The sequence below is a fragment of the Oncorhynchus gorbuscha genome, linkage group LG26, assembly GCF_021184085.1.
Source record: "Oncorhynchus gorbuscha isolate QuinsamMale2020 ecotype Even-year linkage group LG26, OgorEven_v1.0, whole genome shotgun sequence".
NCBI lineage: Eukaryota > Metazoa > Chordata > Actinopteri > Salmoniformes > Salmonidae > Oncorhynchus > Oncorhynchus gorbuscha.
The window spans coordinates 31,926,768-31,945,045 of NC_060198.1; the positions used below are offsets into that span (position 1 = coordinate 31,926,768).

Below are 18,278 nucleotides of genomic sequence, written 5' to 3' on the forward strand. Positions count from 1 at the left end.
GGGTAGTGGTAGTGGTAGTGGTAGTGGTAGTGTAGGGTAGTGGTAATGGTGGTGTAGGGTAGTGGTGATGGTAGTGGTGGTGTAGGGTAGTGGTGGTGTAGGGTAGTTGTTGTGGTGGTGTAGGGTAGTGGTGGTGTAGGGTAGTGGTGGTTTAGGTTTGTGGTAGTGGTGGTGTAGGGTAGTGTTGGTGGTAGAGGTAGTGGTGGTGTTGGGTAGTGGTAGTGTAAGTTTGTGGTAGTGTGGGCTAGTGGTTGTGTAGGGTAGTGGTAGTGGTGGTGGCGGTGTAGGGTAGAGGTAGTGGTAGTGTATGGTAGTGGTAGTGGTAGTGGTTGTGTAAGGTTGTGGTAATAGTAGTGGTGGTAGTGGTGGTGGTGTAGGGTAGTGGTAGTGGTTGTGTAGGGTAGTGGTAGTGGTAGTAGTAGTGGTGGTGGTAGTTCTTGTGTAGGGTAGTGGGAGTGGTAATGTAGGGTCGTGGTAGTGGTGGTTTGGGATATTGGTAGTGATGGTGTTGGGTAATGGAAGTGGTAGAAGTGGTGGTGGTGGTAGTGGTAGTGTTAGTGGTGGTAGTGGTGGTGTAGGGTAGTGGTTGTGTAGGGTAGTGGTAGTAGTAGTGGAAGTGGTAGTGGTGGTGTTGGGTAGTGGTGGTGTAGGGTAGGGTAGTGGTGGTGGTAAAGGTAGTGGTAGTGTAGTGTAGTGGTAGTGGTGGTGGTAGTGTAGGGTAGTGGTAGTGGTAGTGGTAGAGGTAGTGGTAGTGGTAGTGTTAGTGGTAGTGGTAGTTTAAGGTCGTGGTAGTGGTAGTGGTAGTGTAGGGTAGTGGTAGTGGTAGTGGAAGTGGTAGTGGTAGTGGTAGTGTAGGGTAGTGGTAGTGGTAGAGGTGGTGTGTGCTAGTGGTAGTGGTGGTGGTAGTGGTAGTGGTAGTGGTAGTGGTAGTGGTAGTGGTAGTGGTAGTGGTAGTGGTAGTGGTAGTGGTAGTGGTAGTGTAGGGTAGTGGTAGTAGTAGAGGTTGTGGTGGTGTAGGGTAGTGGTAGTGGTGGTGTAGGGTAGTGGTGGTTTAGGGTAGTGGTAGTGGAGGTGTAGGGTAGTGTTGGTGGTAGAGGTAGTGGTGGTGTAGGGTAGTGGTCGTGGAAGTGGAAGTGGTAGTGGTAGTGTAGGGTAGTGGTAGTGGTAGAGGTGGTGTGTGCTAGTGGTAGTGGTGGTGGTAGTGGTAGTGGTAGTGTAGGGTAGTGGTAGTGGTAGAGGTTGTGGTGGTGTAGGGTAGTGGTAGTGGTGGTGTAGGGTAGTGGTGGTTTAGGGTAGTGGTAGTGGTGGTGTAGGGTAGTGTTGGTGGTTGAGGTAGTGGTGGTGTTGGGTAGTGGTAGTGGTAGTGTAAGGTTGTGGTAGTGTGGGCTAGTGGTTGTGTAGGGTAGTGGTAGTGGTGGTGGTGGTGTAGGGTAGTGGTAGTGGTAGTGGTAGTGTAAGGTTGTGGTGGTGTAGGGTAGTGGTAGTGGTAGTGTAAGGTTGTGGTGGTGTAGGGTAGTGGTAGTGGTGGTGGTAGTGGTTGTGTATGGTAGTGGTAGTATCTGTGTAGGGTACTGATAGTGGTAGTGTAGGGTAGTGGTAGTGGTGGTAAGGAATAGTGGTAGTGGTAGTAGTAGTGGTGGTGGTAATGGTGGAGTAGGGTAGTGGTAGTAGTAGTGGTGGTGGTAGTGGTTGTGTAGGGTAGTGATAGTAGTAGTGGTGGTGGTGGTGGTGTAGGTTAGTGGTAGTGGTGGTGTAAGGTAGTGGTAGTAGTAGTGGTGGTGGTAGTGGTTGTGTTGGGTAGTGGTAGTAGCTGTGTAGGGTGCTGGTAGTGGTAGTGGTGGTAGTGGTGGTGTAGGGTAGTGGTAGTGGTTGTGTAAGGTAGTGGTAGTGGTGGTGGTGTAGGGTAGTGGTAGTGGTTGTGCAAGGTAGTGGTGGTAGTAGTAGTGGTGGTAGTGGTGGTGGTGTAGGGTAGTGGTAGTAGTTGTGTAGGGTAGTGGTGGTGGTGTAGGGTAGTGGTAGTGGTAGTGTAGGGTAGTGGTAGTAGTAGTGTTGGTGGTAGTGGTTGTGTAGGGTAGAGGTAGTAGCTGTGTAGGGTGCTGGTAGTGGTAGTGGTAGTGGTGGTGGTGGTAGTGGTGGTGTAGGGTAGTGGTAGTGGTTGTGTAAGGTAGTGGTAGTAGTAGTGGTGGTCGTGGTGGTGGTGTAGGATAGCTGTAGTGGTTGTGTAGGGCAGTGGTTGTAGTAGTGGTGGTGGTAGTGCTTGTGTAGGGTAGTGGTAGTAGCTGTGTAGGGTAGTGGTAGTAGCTGTGTAGGGTAGTGGTTGTGTAAGGTAGTGGTAGTAGTAGTGGTGGTAGTGGTGGTGGTGTAGGATAGTGTTAGTGGTTGTGTAGGGTAGTGGTAGTAGCTGTGTAGGGTAGTGGTAGTAGCTGTGTAGGGTAGTGGTAGTGATGGTACGGGCTAGTGGTAGTGGTTGTAGTAGTGGTAGTGGTAGTGCTTGTGTAGGGTAGTGATAGTAGCTGTGTAGGGTACTGGTAGTGGTAGTGGTAGTGTAGGGTAGTGGTGGTGATGGTACGGACTAGTGGTAGTGGTTGTGATGGTACGGGCTAGTGGTAGTGGTTGTAGTAGTGGTAGTGGTAGTGCTTGTGTAGGGTAGTGGTAGTAGCTGTTTAGGGTATTGGTAGTGGTAGTGGTAGTGGTAGTGGTAGTGTAGAGTAGTGGTAGTGATGGTACGGGTGAGTGGTAGTGATGGTGTAGGGTAATGGAAGTGGTAGTGGTAGTGGGAGTGGTAGTGTAGAGTAGTGGTAGTGATGGTACGGGCTAGTGGTAGTTGTTGTAGTAGTGGTAGTGGTAGTGGTTGTGTAGGGTAGTAGTAGTGGAAGTGGTAGTGATGGTGTTGGGTAGTGGTAGTAGCTGTGTAGGGTATTGGTAGTGGTAGTGGTTGTAGTAGTGGTAGTGGTTGTGTAGGGTAGTGGTAGTAGCTGTGTAGGGTACTGGTAGTGGGAGTGGTAGTGTAGAGTAGTGGTAGTGATGGTACGGACTAGTGGTAGTGATGGTGTAGGGTATTAGTAGTGGTAGTGGTAGTGGTAGTGTAGAGTAGTGGTAGTGATGGTACGGACTAGTGGTAGTGATGGTGTAGGGTATTAGTAGTGGTAGTGGTAGTGGTAGTGTAGAGTAGTGGTAGTGATGGTACGGCCTAGTGGTAGTGATGGTGTAGGGTATTAGTAGTGGTAGTGGTAGTGGTAGTGTAGAGTAGTGGTAGTGATGGTACGGCCTAGTGGTAGTGATGGTGTAGGGTATTAGTAGTGGTAGTGGTAGTGGTAGTGTAGAGTAGTGGTAGTGATGGTACGGACTAGTGGTAGTGATGGTGTAGGGTATTAGTAGTGGTAGTGGTAGTGGTAGTGTAGAGTAGTGGTAGTGATGGTACGGACTAGTGGTAGTGATGGTGTAGGGTATTAGTAGTGGTAGTGGTAGTGGTAGTGTAGAGTAGTGGTAGTGATGGTACGGCCTAGTGGTAGTGATGGTGTAGGGTATTAGTAGTGGTAGTGGTAGTGGTAGTGTAGAGTAGTGGTAGTGATGGTACGGACTAGTGGTAGTGATGGTGTAGGGTATTAGTAGTGGTAGTGGTAGTGTAGAGTAGTGGTAGTGATGGTACGGGCTAGTGGTAGTGATGGTGTAGGGTATTAGTAGTGGTAGTGGTAGTGGTAGTGTAGAGTAGTGGCAGTGATGGTATGGACTAGTGGTAGTGATGGTGTAGGGTATTAGTAGTGGTAGTGGTAGTGGTAGTGTAGAGTAGTGGTAGTGATGGTACGGACTAGTGGTAGTGATGGTGTAGGGTACTAGTAGTGGTAGTGGTAGTGGTAGTGTAGAATAGTGGTAGTGATGGTACGGACTAGTGGTAGTGATGGTGTAGGGTATTAGTAGTGGTAGTGGTAGTGGTAGTGTAGAGTAGTGGTAGTGATGGTACGGACTAGTGGTAGTGATGGTGTAGGGTATTAGTAGTGGTAGTGATGGTGTAGGGTATTAGTAGTGGTAGTGGTAGTGGTAGTGTAGAGTAGTGGTAGTGATGGTACGGACTAGTGGTAGTGATGGTGTAGGGTATTAGTAGTGGTAGTGGTAGTGATGGTGTAGGGTATTAGTAGTGGTAGTGATGGTGTAGGGTATTAGTAGTGGTAGTGGTAGTGGTAGTGTAGAGTAGTGGTAGTGATGGTGTAGGGTATTAGTAGTGGTAGTGGTAGTGGTAGTGTAGAGTAGTGGTAGTGATGGTACGGACTAGTGGTAGTGATGGTGTAGGGTATTAGTAGTGGTAGTGATGGTGTAGGGTATTAGTAGTGGTAGTGGTAGTGGTAGTGTAGAGTAGTGGTAGTGATGGTACGGACTAGTGGTAGTGATGGTGTAGGGTATTAGTAGTGGTAGTGGTAGTGATGGTGTAGGGTATTAGTAGTGGTAGTGGTAGTGGTAGTGTAGAGTAGTGGTAGTGATGGTGTAGGGTATTAGTAGTGGTAGTGGTAGTGGTAGTGTAGAGTAGTGGTAGTGATGGTACGGACTAGTGGTAGTGATGGTGTAGGGTATTAGTAGTGGTAGTGGTAGTGGTAGTGTAGAGTAGTGGTAGTGATGGTACGGACTAGTGGTAGTGATGGTGTAGGGTATTAGTAGTGGTAGTGGTAGTGGTAGTGTAGAGTAGTGGTAGTGATGGTACGGACTAGTGGTAGTGATGGTGTAGGGTATTAGTAGTGGTAGTGGTAGTGATGGTACGGCCTAGTGGTAGTGATGGTGTAGGGTATTAGTAGTGGTAGTGGTAGTGGTAGTGATGGTACGGACTAGTGGTAGTGATGGTGTAGGGTATTAGTAGTGGTAGTGTAGAGTAGTGGTAGTGATGGTACGGACTAGTGGTAGTGATGGTGTAGGGTATTAGTAGTGGTAGTGATGGTGTAGGGTATTAGTAGTGGTAGTGATGGTGTAGGGTATTAGTAGTGGTAGTGGTAGTGGTAGTGGTAGTGTAGAGTAGTGGTAGTGATGGTACGGACTAGTGGTAGTGATGGTGTAGGGTATTAGTAGTGGTAGTGATGGTGTAGGGTATTAGTAGTGGTAGTGGTAGTGGTAGTGGTAGTGTAGAGTAGTGGTAGTGATGGTATGGACTAGTGGTAGTGATGGTGTAGGGTATTAGTAGTGGTAGTGGTAGTGGTAGTGATGGTGTAGGGTATTAGTAGTGGTAGTGGTAGTGGTAGTGGTAGTGATGGTGTAGGGTATTAGTAGTGGTAGTGGTAGTGGTAGTGATGGTGTAGGGTATTAGTAGTGGTAGTGGTAGTGGTAGTGGTAGTGATGGTGTAGGGTATTAGTAGTGGTAGTGGTAGTGGTAGTGATGGTGTAGGGTATTAGTAGTGGTAGTGGTAGTGGTAGTGGTAGTGGTAGTGATGGTGTAGGGTATTAGTAGTGGTAGTGGTAGTGGTAGTGATGGTGTAGGGTATTAGTAGTGGTAGTGGTAGTGGTAGTGGTAGTGATGGTGTAGGGTATTAGTAGTGGTAGTGGTAGTGGTAGTGATGGTGTAGGGTATTAGTAGTGGTAGTGGTAGTGGTAGTGGTAGTGATGGTGTAGGGTATTAGTAGTGGTAGTGGTAGTGGTAGTGATGGTGATGGTATTAGTAGTGGTAGTGGTAGTGGTAGTGATGGTGTAGGGTATTAGTAGTGGTAGTGGTAGTGGTAGTGATGGTGTAGGGTATTAGTAGTGGTAGTGGTAGTGGTAGTGATGGTGTAGGGTATTAGTAGTGGTAGTGGTAGTGGTAGTGATGGTGTAGGGTATTAGTAGTGGTAGTGGTAGTGGTAGTGGTAGTGATGGTGTAGGGTATTAGTAGTGGTAGTGGTAGTGGTAGTGATGGTGTAGGGTATTAGTAGTGGTAGTGGTTGTGGTAGTGGTAGTGTAGAGTAGTGGTAGTGATGGTACGGACTAGTGGTAGTGATGGTGTAGGGTATTAGTAGTGGTAGTGATGGTGTAGGGTATTAGTAGTGGTAGTGGTAGTGGTAGTGTAGAGTAGTGGTAGTGATGGTATGGACTAGTGGTAGTGATGGTGTAGGGTATTAGTAGTGGTAGTGGTAGTGGTAGTGATGGTGTAGGGTATTAGTAGTGGTAGTGGTAGTGGTAGTGGTAGTGGTAGTGGTAGTGGTAGTGGTAGTGATGGTGTAGGGTATTAGTAGTGGTAGTGGTAGTGGTAGTGGTAGTGGTAGTGGTAGTGATGGTGTAGGGTATTAGTAGTGGTAGTGGTAGTGGTAGTGATGGTGTAGGGTATTAGTAGTGGTAGTGGTAGTGGTAGTGATGGTGTAGGGTATTAGTAGTGGTAGTGGTAGTGGTAGTGTAGACTAGTGGTAGTGATGGTGTAGGGTATTAGTAGTGGTAGTGTAGAGTAGTGGTAGTGATGGTGTAGGGTATTAGTAGTGGTAGTGGTAGTGGTAGTGGTAGTGGTAGTGGTAGTGATGGTGTAGGGTATTAGTAGTGGTAGTGGTAGTGGTAGTGGTAGTGGTAGTGGTAGTGGTAGTGGTAGTGGTAGTGGTAGTGATGGTGTAGGGTATTAGTAGTGGTAGTGGTAGTGGTAGTGGTAGTGTAGACTAGTGGTAGTGATGGTGTAGGGTATTAGTAGTGGTAGTGGTAGTGGTGGTGATGGTGTAGGGTATTAGTAGTGGTAGTGTAGAGTAGTGGTAGTGATGGTGTAGGGTAATGGAAGTGGAGAAGTGGTAATACCTTGTTGGAGGCCATGTCACCGACACTGCGGTGGGTCTGGATGGTCTCCAGCTGGTCCAGACACCAGTCTAACTCAGCCAGAGTCTCCCTTGCCATCTGCTGGTACGTCTCATCTACACACATACACAGGAGAGAAGAGGGTGGCATTAATGTGCTGTATGTATTATTATAACCGGTATGATCTCAGCATTGATATAATATAATGTATCATAATATAATGGTCTGTGTAACGGTCATATTCTCTGCATCTGTGTGTTCTCTTGAACTGTATCAGTCAAATTGCTACATTTGTCATTTCTTAGAATTGTTCAGTTGAGACTCCAGATTGACACTGATTATTCAAATCATCTGCAGAATTAAATGCAGCCTATCGGTATCCATTATTGAGAAAGCCACAGGCCATGGTGCTGCAAATTCTTCTATTAATATCGGTGCATTTCTTTATGAGTTTTTGGAAGCTTGAGTGCACACTACCAACACACTGTGAGTTGTGTGGGAGAGTGTTCCCAATCAGTAGACTAAAGTTCATTTTAGCAGGAAACCTACCAGAGAGTGTTGCCTGGGGAACAGTGGGTTGGCTTGTCACTGGTGACCTCCTGTGGACAAATAGATCATTACATCATCATAGGAAATGATAAAGCGTGCTCTCTAGTGGACTCTAAGAACATTACGGTTGTATTGGGCATGAATTACATTTACATCATTTACATTTAAGTAATTTAGCGTAACAACATAACACTGGAAATAGATAAGCAAACATATTTAACCTCATCTGTATTATGGACAATAACATTTGTGAGGAATCATAAACTAGTTGCATAGATCTGCATCGCAGTCTTTTGAAATATTGTTGTAGCCAACAATATTAAAAACAATGCCTCCTTTAAGCGAGGCTCTCTCAGCTCTCAGCTGTCTCTTTCTCTACATGGAGGTTCAACTTGCAGTCTAGTGAGGGAGGTTTCTGTTTGGAGCTGAGAGCATCATGCTCACTAATTATAGCTCTAGATAATTCCATGTTGCATTGTTACTGCTCATATTGACGTACTGCTAAAAAGCCTGCCAACTCATGCTCTGCCTGTTTCTTGCATTACAAAGGAGGATATATTTAGCATTATTGACCACTTCTATCCTTGTGAATAACCAGTCAGTCAGGTAGTCAGGCAGTCAGTCTGTCTGTCAGTCTGTCAGGTAGTCAGCCAGTCAAGCAGTCTTTCAGTCAGTCTTTCAGACTTCCACTGGGGACATGATGATCTCAGCAGAACACGATAAAGACACAACGTGAGGAGAGTATTGCCACATTATACCCTACTGATATGACACAGTTCTGACAACATAGAAGGAAGAAATGTGATATTTACTAAAACTACATATGAAGAGTTTAATTCAAAAACAGTAAATATCCATTTTCAGAAATGTTGGTAAATTAACTGTTATTGTTTAACGAAATAATGAACAGATTGGTGTTTTTTCACTATCTAATCATGGCATTTGGTTGTTCAATGACAGACATGTATTTGTTTAAATCGATCACTTGGTCGTTTCATTTCAGAAAGACAAATAATAATGTATTTTCTTTGCAAAATGCTGTATATCCGCCTCATTCTCAGAGAAATAAGGGAGTACTGTTAGGTTTTACACAGTCAAATGTAACAAATAACTACCCGTTTTCATAACAAAATGTACTAATGATACATTTCTGACATCAATATAATAAAAAATAACTATTGTAATAATTCAATACAGTAATATGATGTGATTTGATTTGATTTGATATCTGTATATAAAACCCTTACATTTGACATTTGAGTCATTTGGCAGGTGCTCTTATACACAGCGACTTATATAGTAAGGCATCCATCTTAAGATACAGTAGCTAGGTGAGACAACCACATATCACAGTCAAATATACAGGTCACGAAGATTCCATTCCAGCTACACAATGGATATATAGCGTTTTGCAAAAAGAAAAACACATTTCCATACACATCTAAAATCTATTCCAGAAAACATCTTGAGAACAGTAATATTTTACACACACATGAAGGTACGAACAATGAATCATTCCTGGTGAAAAAAACACAAGTGAAAAATTGGTTGATATAGTGTTTTGGAAATAAACTCTTCATATTCCAGTGAGAATAAGGACTGCACAGGTCCAGTGGGAACACATCATTCATGCTGCGATACAGAAGAGAGATGTGGCCACATTAAGAAGGGTTGAAAGGGTGACGTGGCTGACGAGATGCTACTGACTTGTTAGTGGGTGTCGTGACATTGGCGAGGATGGTGAAGTTGCTTCTTACAGTTCGTAGACTGGCCAACACCTGGGGGATGGACGGACGGTGGGGGGTGGGGGCGGCGGGGAGAGGGGCAGAGAGCAGAGCGAGACAAATTCACTTACATACTCGGGTTTAGCCGCTTTCGAGTTCTTTACGGCATTGTTCTATCTTTCGGCAGGAAGGGTGACGTGTACGCTACTTCATCAGCAAACTGCAGAGCTGGTGCTTACCTGAGCAAAAGGGGTGACTATGAGATCTTCTGCATGCCTGTAGAAAGAGAGATAGAAAATGTACAGAGGAAGGAGATGACAGTAAGGTCAGCAGGATAGATGGAGAGTTATCGCTGAGGTGTAACCTCTATGACAGTTTACATGAACACATACGGGATATGTATGTGAACCAATGGTATCCATAGCCCTATCTGAATCTAAACCAAATATTTTTGGTTCTGACCAAAAAGCATCTTCCTGAAATGGAAGCAGACCAAGACAAAATTACACCGCTGTGAAGCGAAAGATATTTTAGTATGAACATTAGCATAATACTGCCGTAATCATAATAATCATAAATGCCAAGTCGGCTGATTGTGATTGTATAGTGAGTAATGTATGGTGTTGCAGCAATCTGGAATGTCAGTGAGGCTACTTTCACTCAGAGGGGTTTTAACCATGTGGATTAGCCAAGGTGGTTTTGATGGCATGTGATGAACACAGGAAGTGGAGGTTGTAAGGGGGTACATACTCACCAAACCAGGGTTCAATTAGCACTATACATTATCTGGGCTTGATTGAGTTTGCCTGGCGCAATGGAACCAATGGAATAGTCCTATAAGTTGAAACCCCCGCCCAGGTTTGATACTCACCCCTCACTGTTGATGGAGGAGTTGCGTGACATGTTCTTGGGGGACATGTCATAGTCGGAGTCTGATCGGTACAGGAAGGACTCCCTGCGCTCCCCGCGACTCCTGCACCCCTCTGTGGTAAAGGAGGGGTGCAGCCCCAGCACAGGACTCGCCTGCGAATCCATGGGGCTGCGGCCGGGCGAAGGACCATTCTCTGAGTCAAAACTGAAAGACAAAGTGAGAGAGACAGGAAAGTTGTCTGGATCAATGCTTCATTAAAGGCATTTCCCTGTGTTTTATATATATTTACACACTAAGAGGTTGGAATAAATCTGTGAATTTGTAAAAAGTGATGATAATGCCCTTTTAGTGTAAGAGTTGTTTAAAAAAACAGCCTGAAATTGCCTGTGTGAGGAGTCTGGATTTCCTGCTTATTTTCTCCTGATTCCGTGAAACCGCCAACCTCGATTTTGGGAAAACCAGTGAATATATTGAATGTTCCCGGAATTTTGCAATCATAGGTGGGAAGAAGTTTTGGCCTGCCTGGTGACATCACCAGACGGTAAATTAGGTAACAGACCAATAAGAAAGAGAGTTCCAAACTTCTCTGCCAATAACAGCTGGTATTCCCCTCCCCACTCAGACCACTCCCAGGCAGACAGTCCTAGCAACATTCTTGCTTGAGAAATTGCTAAGTAGCTATTTGTGTATGTTTTTGACCATTTTAACTTAAAACAATCTCACCAAGGTACTTAATTGTTACCCATGAATGAATTGATATTGAGATATTTAAAACAATATATATGGGGGATTGGAGATGATGCAGACAATTACTTTGATGGAAGCTACAATTCATCTGCAATATTAAAGCTGATCTACATATATACACAAGAGCACCATACCAATCCAGCGTTACAGACAACCACATGACCCCAAACACAAGATTAGGAATAATCTCAAAGAGAACCAGTCAAACAGAAGCTTAGTGAGAGTTTAGCCAAAGTGTACACAGAAACATACTTCTTAGGTTTAGAGGGTGATTTCTCTTTTTTGAACCATGAATGTCTCTACAGCTTCATCAAAAATGAAAAGCACATCATGGAGAGAGATATTGTGAAGCCACACACACACACACACACACACACACACACACACACACACACACACACACACACACACACACACACACACACACACACACACACACACACACACACACACACACACACACACACACACACACACACACACACACACACACACACACACACCAGAGGGCCTATTAACTGTGGGTGGCTACTTGAACCCCATGAATACCTGAGAGGAAGGTGAGACTGAGACGACAGTCTGCGCTCTATACTGCGGTTGAGCTTCATACGGCGGAAAAACACGGAATTCCCGTGTCCCCGAGTATGGTCGTGATCAGGGGACACAGGTGAGTTAGCAGAGGTGACGTAGGGAGAGGTGGGGGTCAGGTTGGGCGTGGTCAACCCCTCGGGGGTCTCCCACAGATTCATCTGTCGTGTCAGCTTCCTCTGACTCATCTCTGGAAGCTCTGGGCACGACGGAGAGGACTGACGGAAGAAACCACCATCCCTCTCCCTCTTCTTCTCTCTCTCTCTCTCTCTCTCTCTCTCTCTCTCTCTCTCTCTCTCTCTCTCTCTCTCTCTCTCTCTCTCTCTCTCTCTCTCTCTCTCTCTCTCTCTCTCTCTCTCTCTCTCTCTCTCTCTCTCTCTCTCTCTCTCTCTCTCTCTCTCTCTCTCTCTCTCTCTCTCTCTCTCTCTCTCTCTCTCTCTCTCTCTCTCTCCCTCTTCTCTGTCTATCAAACTTTGTCTGCTACTGCCAACACTTCAACCTCCCAATCGGTCTGTCAGTCACTCTCCCTCCTACGCTCCCCCCTGGCCCCCCGCCTTGTTCCACGGTTCAGTAGCAGAGCTCACATCCCAGACAAAGAGAGTTCTCCTGCACACACCAGCACAAAATCCTGCCAGTCAGAAAGCCCTTGATAACAGACCCTAATCCTATAGTTTTATTCCTGGTCCCAATCCTCAGAGTCCATGTTCAGTTGAAGTCGTCGAGCTTTGATCCTGAAGCCCTGGAGTACTGCTGCATTTGCTCACGTCCTTTGTTCACCTCCACACCACTTTGTTCCCTGTTTCTCAGCAGCTTGTTTCTTCCTGTGTAGGTTTGTTTTTGTTTATTCTGTCACCGAAGGGCGGCAGTGCAGCTGTAACCCACAGCCTCTCTCTCAGCAATCAGCTATCTGAACAGGGCCACTGTCAGGGGAGGGCTTCTGATATTTCACTAGCTCAGCTCTCACTCTCAATCGCTCTGTCTGAGTCCATATACTTTTCCTGTGTGTCCTCCTCAGAGTCCATGTTCACTTGAAGTCGTCAAGCTTTGATCCTGAAGCCCTGGAGTACTGCTGCATTTGCTCACGTCCTTTGTTCACCTCCACACCACTTTGTTCCCTGTTTCTCAGCAGCTTGTTTCTTCCTGTGTAGGTTTGTTTCTGTTTATTCTGTCACTGAAGGGCGGCAGTGCAGCTGTAACCCACAGCCTCTCTCTCAGCAATCAGCTATCTGAACAGGGCCACTCTCAGGGGAGGGCTTCTGATATTTCACTAGCTCAGCTCTCACTCTCTATCGCTCTGTCTGAGTCCATATACTTTTCCTGTGTGTCCTCCTCCTGCCTCTCTGTCCTTGTTCTCCCCGACCAGGCCCCTCAGGGACACTGTGGCTGCCACTCTTCCCGGGCGTCTGCCCAATGTTTCACTCACACCCACACCACCTGGAGGACACACCGACGCTGGTCGGTCCGCTGCTCCGTTTCCTTTCTTTCTCTCTCCTTTTCTTCGCTTTCTCAGCCTGTTTTTTTCTCCTTTACTTTCTTCACCTCCCCCTGCTTCAAGCGTGTGCTCTGTTTCTCTCTCCTTATCTCCCTGCTCACCGTTTCTCTAGCAGCAACAGACCACCGGCAGTAGCGCGTGCGCGAGAGAGAGAGAGAGAGAGAGAGAGAGAGAGAGAGAGAGAGAGAGAGAGAGAGAGAGAGAGAGAGAGAGAGAGACAAAGTGGATGAGGATGGAGAAGGAGTCAAGGAGAAAAAGGAGGGAAGGACAGAGGAGAAGAGAAGGAGGAGTGACTCATGGCCCGTGGAACTGTTTACAAGAGCATGCATGATTTGTTTCCAAAACATTCTTTTTTAACATCAACAGCCAAGCCAACAGCCAAGCTTCTTGACCTTTGCAGTACACAGAAAAACATGGGCCTACTGACCAAGTACAGAGCTACTACACAAACAGACCCCTACTCCGAGAAAATCATTTTGTGAAGTTTAAAATGTACTGTATCTGCATACACATCAGAGTGTGTGTGTGTGTGTCTGTGTGTGTGTGTTGTTTCTGACAAAAAGAAGAGACACAAGAGAAGAGTTTATCTGCATGTATGCATGAACACTTGTGTATGTGCATGTGTACAACAGTGAGTTTGTGTGTATCTGTTTGATTTTTCATGCTAATGTGAATCTTGTGTCATCCGTTTCTTTGTTTTTGCAGCAGCAGCCAAGGTAAATCCCGGTGCATGAATTCTACATACCACTAGGCTGACTAGACAAGGCAGATAGCAGCACAAAGACTATCCACAGAGCAGAACACTACAGAGATGAGATGCCTTGTCAACCACCCATTTCCCCCTCCTCTCTCTCTCTCTCTCTCTCTCTCTCTCTCTCTCTCTCTCTCTCTCTCTCTCTCTCTCTCTCTCTCTCTCTCTCTCCTCCCACACTGTCACTGTCTGCTGTCTTTCAAGACCCTTCCTTTCCCTTTCTGTCTCTCTCTCTGTCATGTGTCTCTCTTCCAGTGACTCACCCCAGAATAATGAAGGAAAAAGAAGAAGGCACCAGCTGGATGGTGGAGGGGAACTCAGCTCCCATTTGTTTGTGGGGCACAAGGGACCCGCCTGAGCATAGCCCTCTTAAGTCACTCATGAACAATCCTTTATGAAATATGGGCTATGGGAACATTGCTCTGATCCTCTGACTGCTGAAGGATTCTTACTCATTGTGACGAATGCAATTAAAAGCTGCAGGGGGTCGATGCAAAATGTAAAAAGTCCATAATCAAATGATCAGTTATTAAGTAATAAAGCTGGACGTTTCAGTGTGAATTTGTGTGAACAAACACACACACACACACACACACACACACACACACACACACACACACACACACACACACACACACACACACACACACACACACACACACACACACACACACACACACACACACACACACACACACACACACACACACACACACACACACACAAACCCTAACAAAGTGTGATTTTCTACCGCAAACACTTCAGTATCCCTGCACATTGTCAATTTGGTATTGGCAGTGTACATAGGTTCCTATCTTATTTGTTATTTCTCTTGTTTTCTTTATCATATAGAGTACCCGTCAAAAGGTTGGACACACCTACTCATTCAAGGATTTCTCTTTATTTACATTTTTTCTACATTGTAGAATAATAGTGAAGACATCAAAACTATGTGTCACGACTTCCGCCAAAGTTGTTTCCTCTCCTTATTCGGGCAACGTTCGGCGTTCGGCGTCGCCGGTCTTCTAGCCATCATTGATTCACTTTTCATTTTCCATTTGTTTTGTCTTGTCTTCCCACACACCTGGTTTCAATTCCATCATTACATGTTGTGTATTTAACTCTCTGCCCCCCCCCCATGTCCTTGTCCGGAATTGTTTATTGTAAGTGCTTGTGCACGTTATGTCTGGTGTGTGACGAGTTTTGTAGCCATGGTATTGATTGTTTTGTTTACGGTGATTTGTATTATTAAACTGCGCCGTTGTAAATCAGTTTTTGCTCTCCTGCGCCTGACTTCTCTGCCGCCAGTACGCACCCTTACAGAATTCCGGACCAAACTTATGGAGTCAGCAGGAGCATGTACCCCGGGTATAAGGGTGGAGGAGCGCGTCCGGGAGCACGCAGCAATGCTCCACCATCTTGGCACCGCCATGGACCGCGTTGTCCAGACAATGGACCGCTGGGAGAGACAGGGAGTTCTACCAGCGCCTCCACCAGCACAACCGGGGACTCCGCACCCCTCCTTCTCCTGGACCCAGTGGGATTCGTCTCTCCCTTCCCCAGGAATATGATGGGACGGCTGCGCACTGCCAGGGGTTCCTGTTGCAGCTGGACTTATACCTGGCAACCGTCCACCTGGCTCCTTCGGGCCATGAGAGGGTGATCTGCCCTCGTCTCGTGCTTCACCGGGAAAGCCCTGGAGTGGGTCAACGCCGTGTGGAGAGAGGGAGATCTGGCGTTGGACCATTTTAAGGAGTTCACCCGCCATTCCCGGGCAGTCTTCGACCACCCGCCCGAGGGTAGAGCGGCCATCTGAGGCAGGGGACGAGGAGCGCCCAGGAGTTCGCCCTGGAGTTTCGGACCCTGGCTGCCGGCGCGGGATGGAGCGACAGGGCCCTGATTGACCATTAGCGCTGCGGTCTGAGCGAGGACGTCCGTCGGGATTTGGGCTGCAGAGACACCACCCTCACATTCGACCAGCTGGTAGACCTGTACATCCGACTGGATAACCTGCTGGCTACCCGCGGACGTTCAGATCGGGGTCTGTTGGTTCCATCCCTCCGCACCCCCTCTCCGATAACCATGGAACTGGAAGGGGCGGTGCACAAGGAGACCGGAGGGGGTTCCAGCTCGTGCACCATCTGTGGCCGCAGAGGTCACACTGCCGGTCAGTGCCGAGTTGGTTCCTCTGGGTATCGAGGCAGCAGGCTCTGGCGTCACCCCAGGTGAGTCGGCACCATTCTCACCCAGAGCCTTCTGTTGCACATATGTTTTTGTATGTCACTTTCCCTGAGTTTTCCCCGCATTCCCAGCATAAAGCGCTCGTCGATTCAGGCGTGGCTGGGAATTTCACAGATCGTTTGCCCATAGTTTAGGGATCTCCATTGTTCCCGTAGCTGTGCCTTTCCCCGGTCATGCCTTAGATAGTTGACCATTAGGGTCAGGGTTGATTAGGGAGGTCATCGCTCCTCTGGGCATGGTGACGCAGGGAGGTCACAAGGAGAGAATTAGTCTCTTCCTTATTGACTCTCCTGCGTTTCCCATGGTGATAGGCCCACCCTGGTTAGTTTGTCATCACCCCAATGTTTCTTGGCAACAGAGGGCTCTCACTGGGTGGTTGCGAGAGCGCTTACGACCTGGTGTGTATCCAGGAGGGAGACGAGTGGAAGACGGATTTCAGTACCACCTCAGGGCACTATGAGTACCTCGTCATGCTGTAAGGGTTGATGAATGCGCCATCAGTCTTCCAAGCCTTTGTAGACGAGATTTTCAGGGACCTGCATGGGCAGGGTGTAGTGGTGTATATTGATGACATTCTGATATACTCCGCTACACGCGCCGAGCATTTGTCCCTGGTGCGCAGCGTGCTTGGTCGCCTGTTGGAGCATGACCTGTACGTCAAGGCTGAGAAATGCCTGTTTTTCCAGCAGTCTGTCTCCTTCCTAGGGTACCACATTTCCACCTCAGGGGTGGAGATGGAGAGTGACCGCATTTCAGCCGTGCGTAATTGGCCGACTCCCACCACGGTAAAGGAGGTGCAGCGGTTCTTAGGGTTTGCCAACTACTACCGGAGGTTTATCCGGGGTTTTGGTCAGGTAGCAGCTCCCATTACCTCACTGCTGAAGGGGGGCCCGGTGTGCTTGCGGTGGTCAGCTGAGGCGGACAGGGCTTTGAGTCACCTGAGGGCTCTGTTTACCTCGACTCTCATGCTGGCCCATCCGGATCCCTCTTTGGCGTTCATAGTGGAGGTGGATGCGTACGAGGCTGGGATAGGAGCTGTGCTCACTCAGCGTTCGGGTACGCCTCCGAAGCCTGACCCTATGCCTTCTTCTCGAAGAAGCTCAGCCCGGCGGAGCGAAACTATGACGTGGGGGACTGGGAGCTGTTGGCTGTCGTCAAGGCCTTGAAGGCGTGGAGACATTGGCTTAAGGGGGCTAAACACACTTTTCTCATCTGGACTGACCACTGCAATCTGGAGTACATCCGGGCATCGAGGAGACTGAACCCACGCCATGCAATGTGGGCCATGTTTTTCACCCGTTTTGTGTTCACCCTTTCCTACAGACCTCCCCGCCTCCTGCCTGGTGGTGCCGGTAGTGTGGGAGCTGGACGCGGACATTGAGCAGGCATTACGTACAGAGCCCGCTCCCGTCCAATGTCCCGTCTGCTGTTCGTGACCGGTTGATCAATTGGGCCCACATGTCACCTCTGGTCCTCCTGGGATCGGTCGGACAGTGCACTGTTTGAGCGGGAGGTACTGGAGACCTACCTTGGTTAAGGATGTGAGGGTTTATGTTTCCTCCTGCTCGGTGTGCACCCAGTGTAAGGCTCCTAGGCACCTGCCCAGAGGGAAGCTACACCACTTACTCGTTCCACAACGGCCTTGGTCGCAGCTGTCGGTGGATTTTCTTACCGATCTCCCCCTCACAGAGTAACACCGTGATCTTGGTCATTGTGGATCGGATCTCTAAGTCCTGTCGTCTCCTCCCTCTGCCCGGTCTCCCAACGGCCCTACAGATTGTAGAGGCCTTGTTTACGCACGTCTTCTGGCACTACGGGGTGCCGGTACTACCAGGTCTGGCTCTCGACCCGAAACCCGCCCCTCCGTCTGCCCTGCCGGAAGCTGGGTCTGCGGTTTGTGGGGTCATTAAAAGTCCTGAGGAGAGTGAACGAGGTTTGTTATAGGTTACAGCTTCCCCCCAATTACCGTATTAACCCCTGGTTCCATGTGTCTCTCCTCAGGCCGGTGGTTGCTGGCCCGCTCCAGGAGTCTGAGTTGCGGGAAGTTCCTCCGCCCCCACTAGACATCGAGGGGGCCCTGGCGTACTCCATTCGCTCCATATTGGATTTGAGGCGTCGGGTGAAGGGCCTTCAGCATCTCGTGGAGTGGGAGGGGTACGGTCCAGAGGACAGGTGCTGGGTTCCGGTTGAGGACGTGTTGGACCCTTCAATGCTGCAGGAGTTCCACTGTCTTCGTCCGGATCGCCCTGCGCCTCGCCCCCCCGGGTCGTCCCCGAGGCCGCTGTCACGACTTCCACCGATGTTGGTTCCTCTCCTTATTCGGGCAGCGTTCGGCGTTGCCGGTCTTCTAGCCATCATTGATCCACTTTTCATGTTTTGTCTTGTCTTCCCACACACCTGGTTTCAATTCCATCATTACATGTTGTGTATTTAACCTTCTGTCCCCCCCATGTCTTTGTCCGGAATTGTTTTTTGTAAGTGCTTGTGCACGTTATGTCTGGTGTGCGACGGGTTTTGTACCCATTGTACCCATTGTATTGATTGTTTTGTTTACGGTGATTTTTATTATTAAACTGCACCGTTGTAACACAG

General features: G+C 47.9%; 1 protein-coding gene across 2 annotated transcripts in view; it reads right to left on the minus strand.

The window, feature by feature from the left end:
* LOC124016139 (cAMP-specific 3',5'-cyclic phosphodiesterase 4C-like) overlaps window positions 1-18,278 on the minus strand; it is a 102,349-nt gene that overhangs the window by 18,590 nt on the left and 65,481 nt on the right. The window contains exons 1-6 of one of the 2 annotated variants that reach the window (XM_046331673.1): window positions 11,164-11,498; window positions 9,868-10,071; window positions 9,236-9,272; window positions 8,980-9,050; window positions 7,273-7,322; window positions 6,727-6,839 (exon numbers count right to left, since the gene is read on the minus strand). In XM_046331673.1, the coding sequence (XP_046187629.1) occupies window positions 6,727-6,839; window positions 7,273-7,322; window positions 8,980-9,050; window positions 9,236-9,272; window positions 9,868-10,071; window positions 11,164-11,390 (702 nt within the window). In that variant the 5' untranslated portion in view covers window positions 11,391-11,498. Of the gene's footprint in view, window positions 1-6,726; window positions 6,840-7,272; window positions 7,323-8,979; window positions 9,051-9,235; window positions 9,273-9,867; window positions 10,072-11,163; window positions 11,499-18,278 lie in introns of those variants that run through there. The other variant, XM_046331672.1, reaches the window with a different exon arrangement.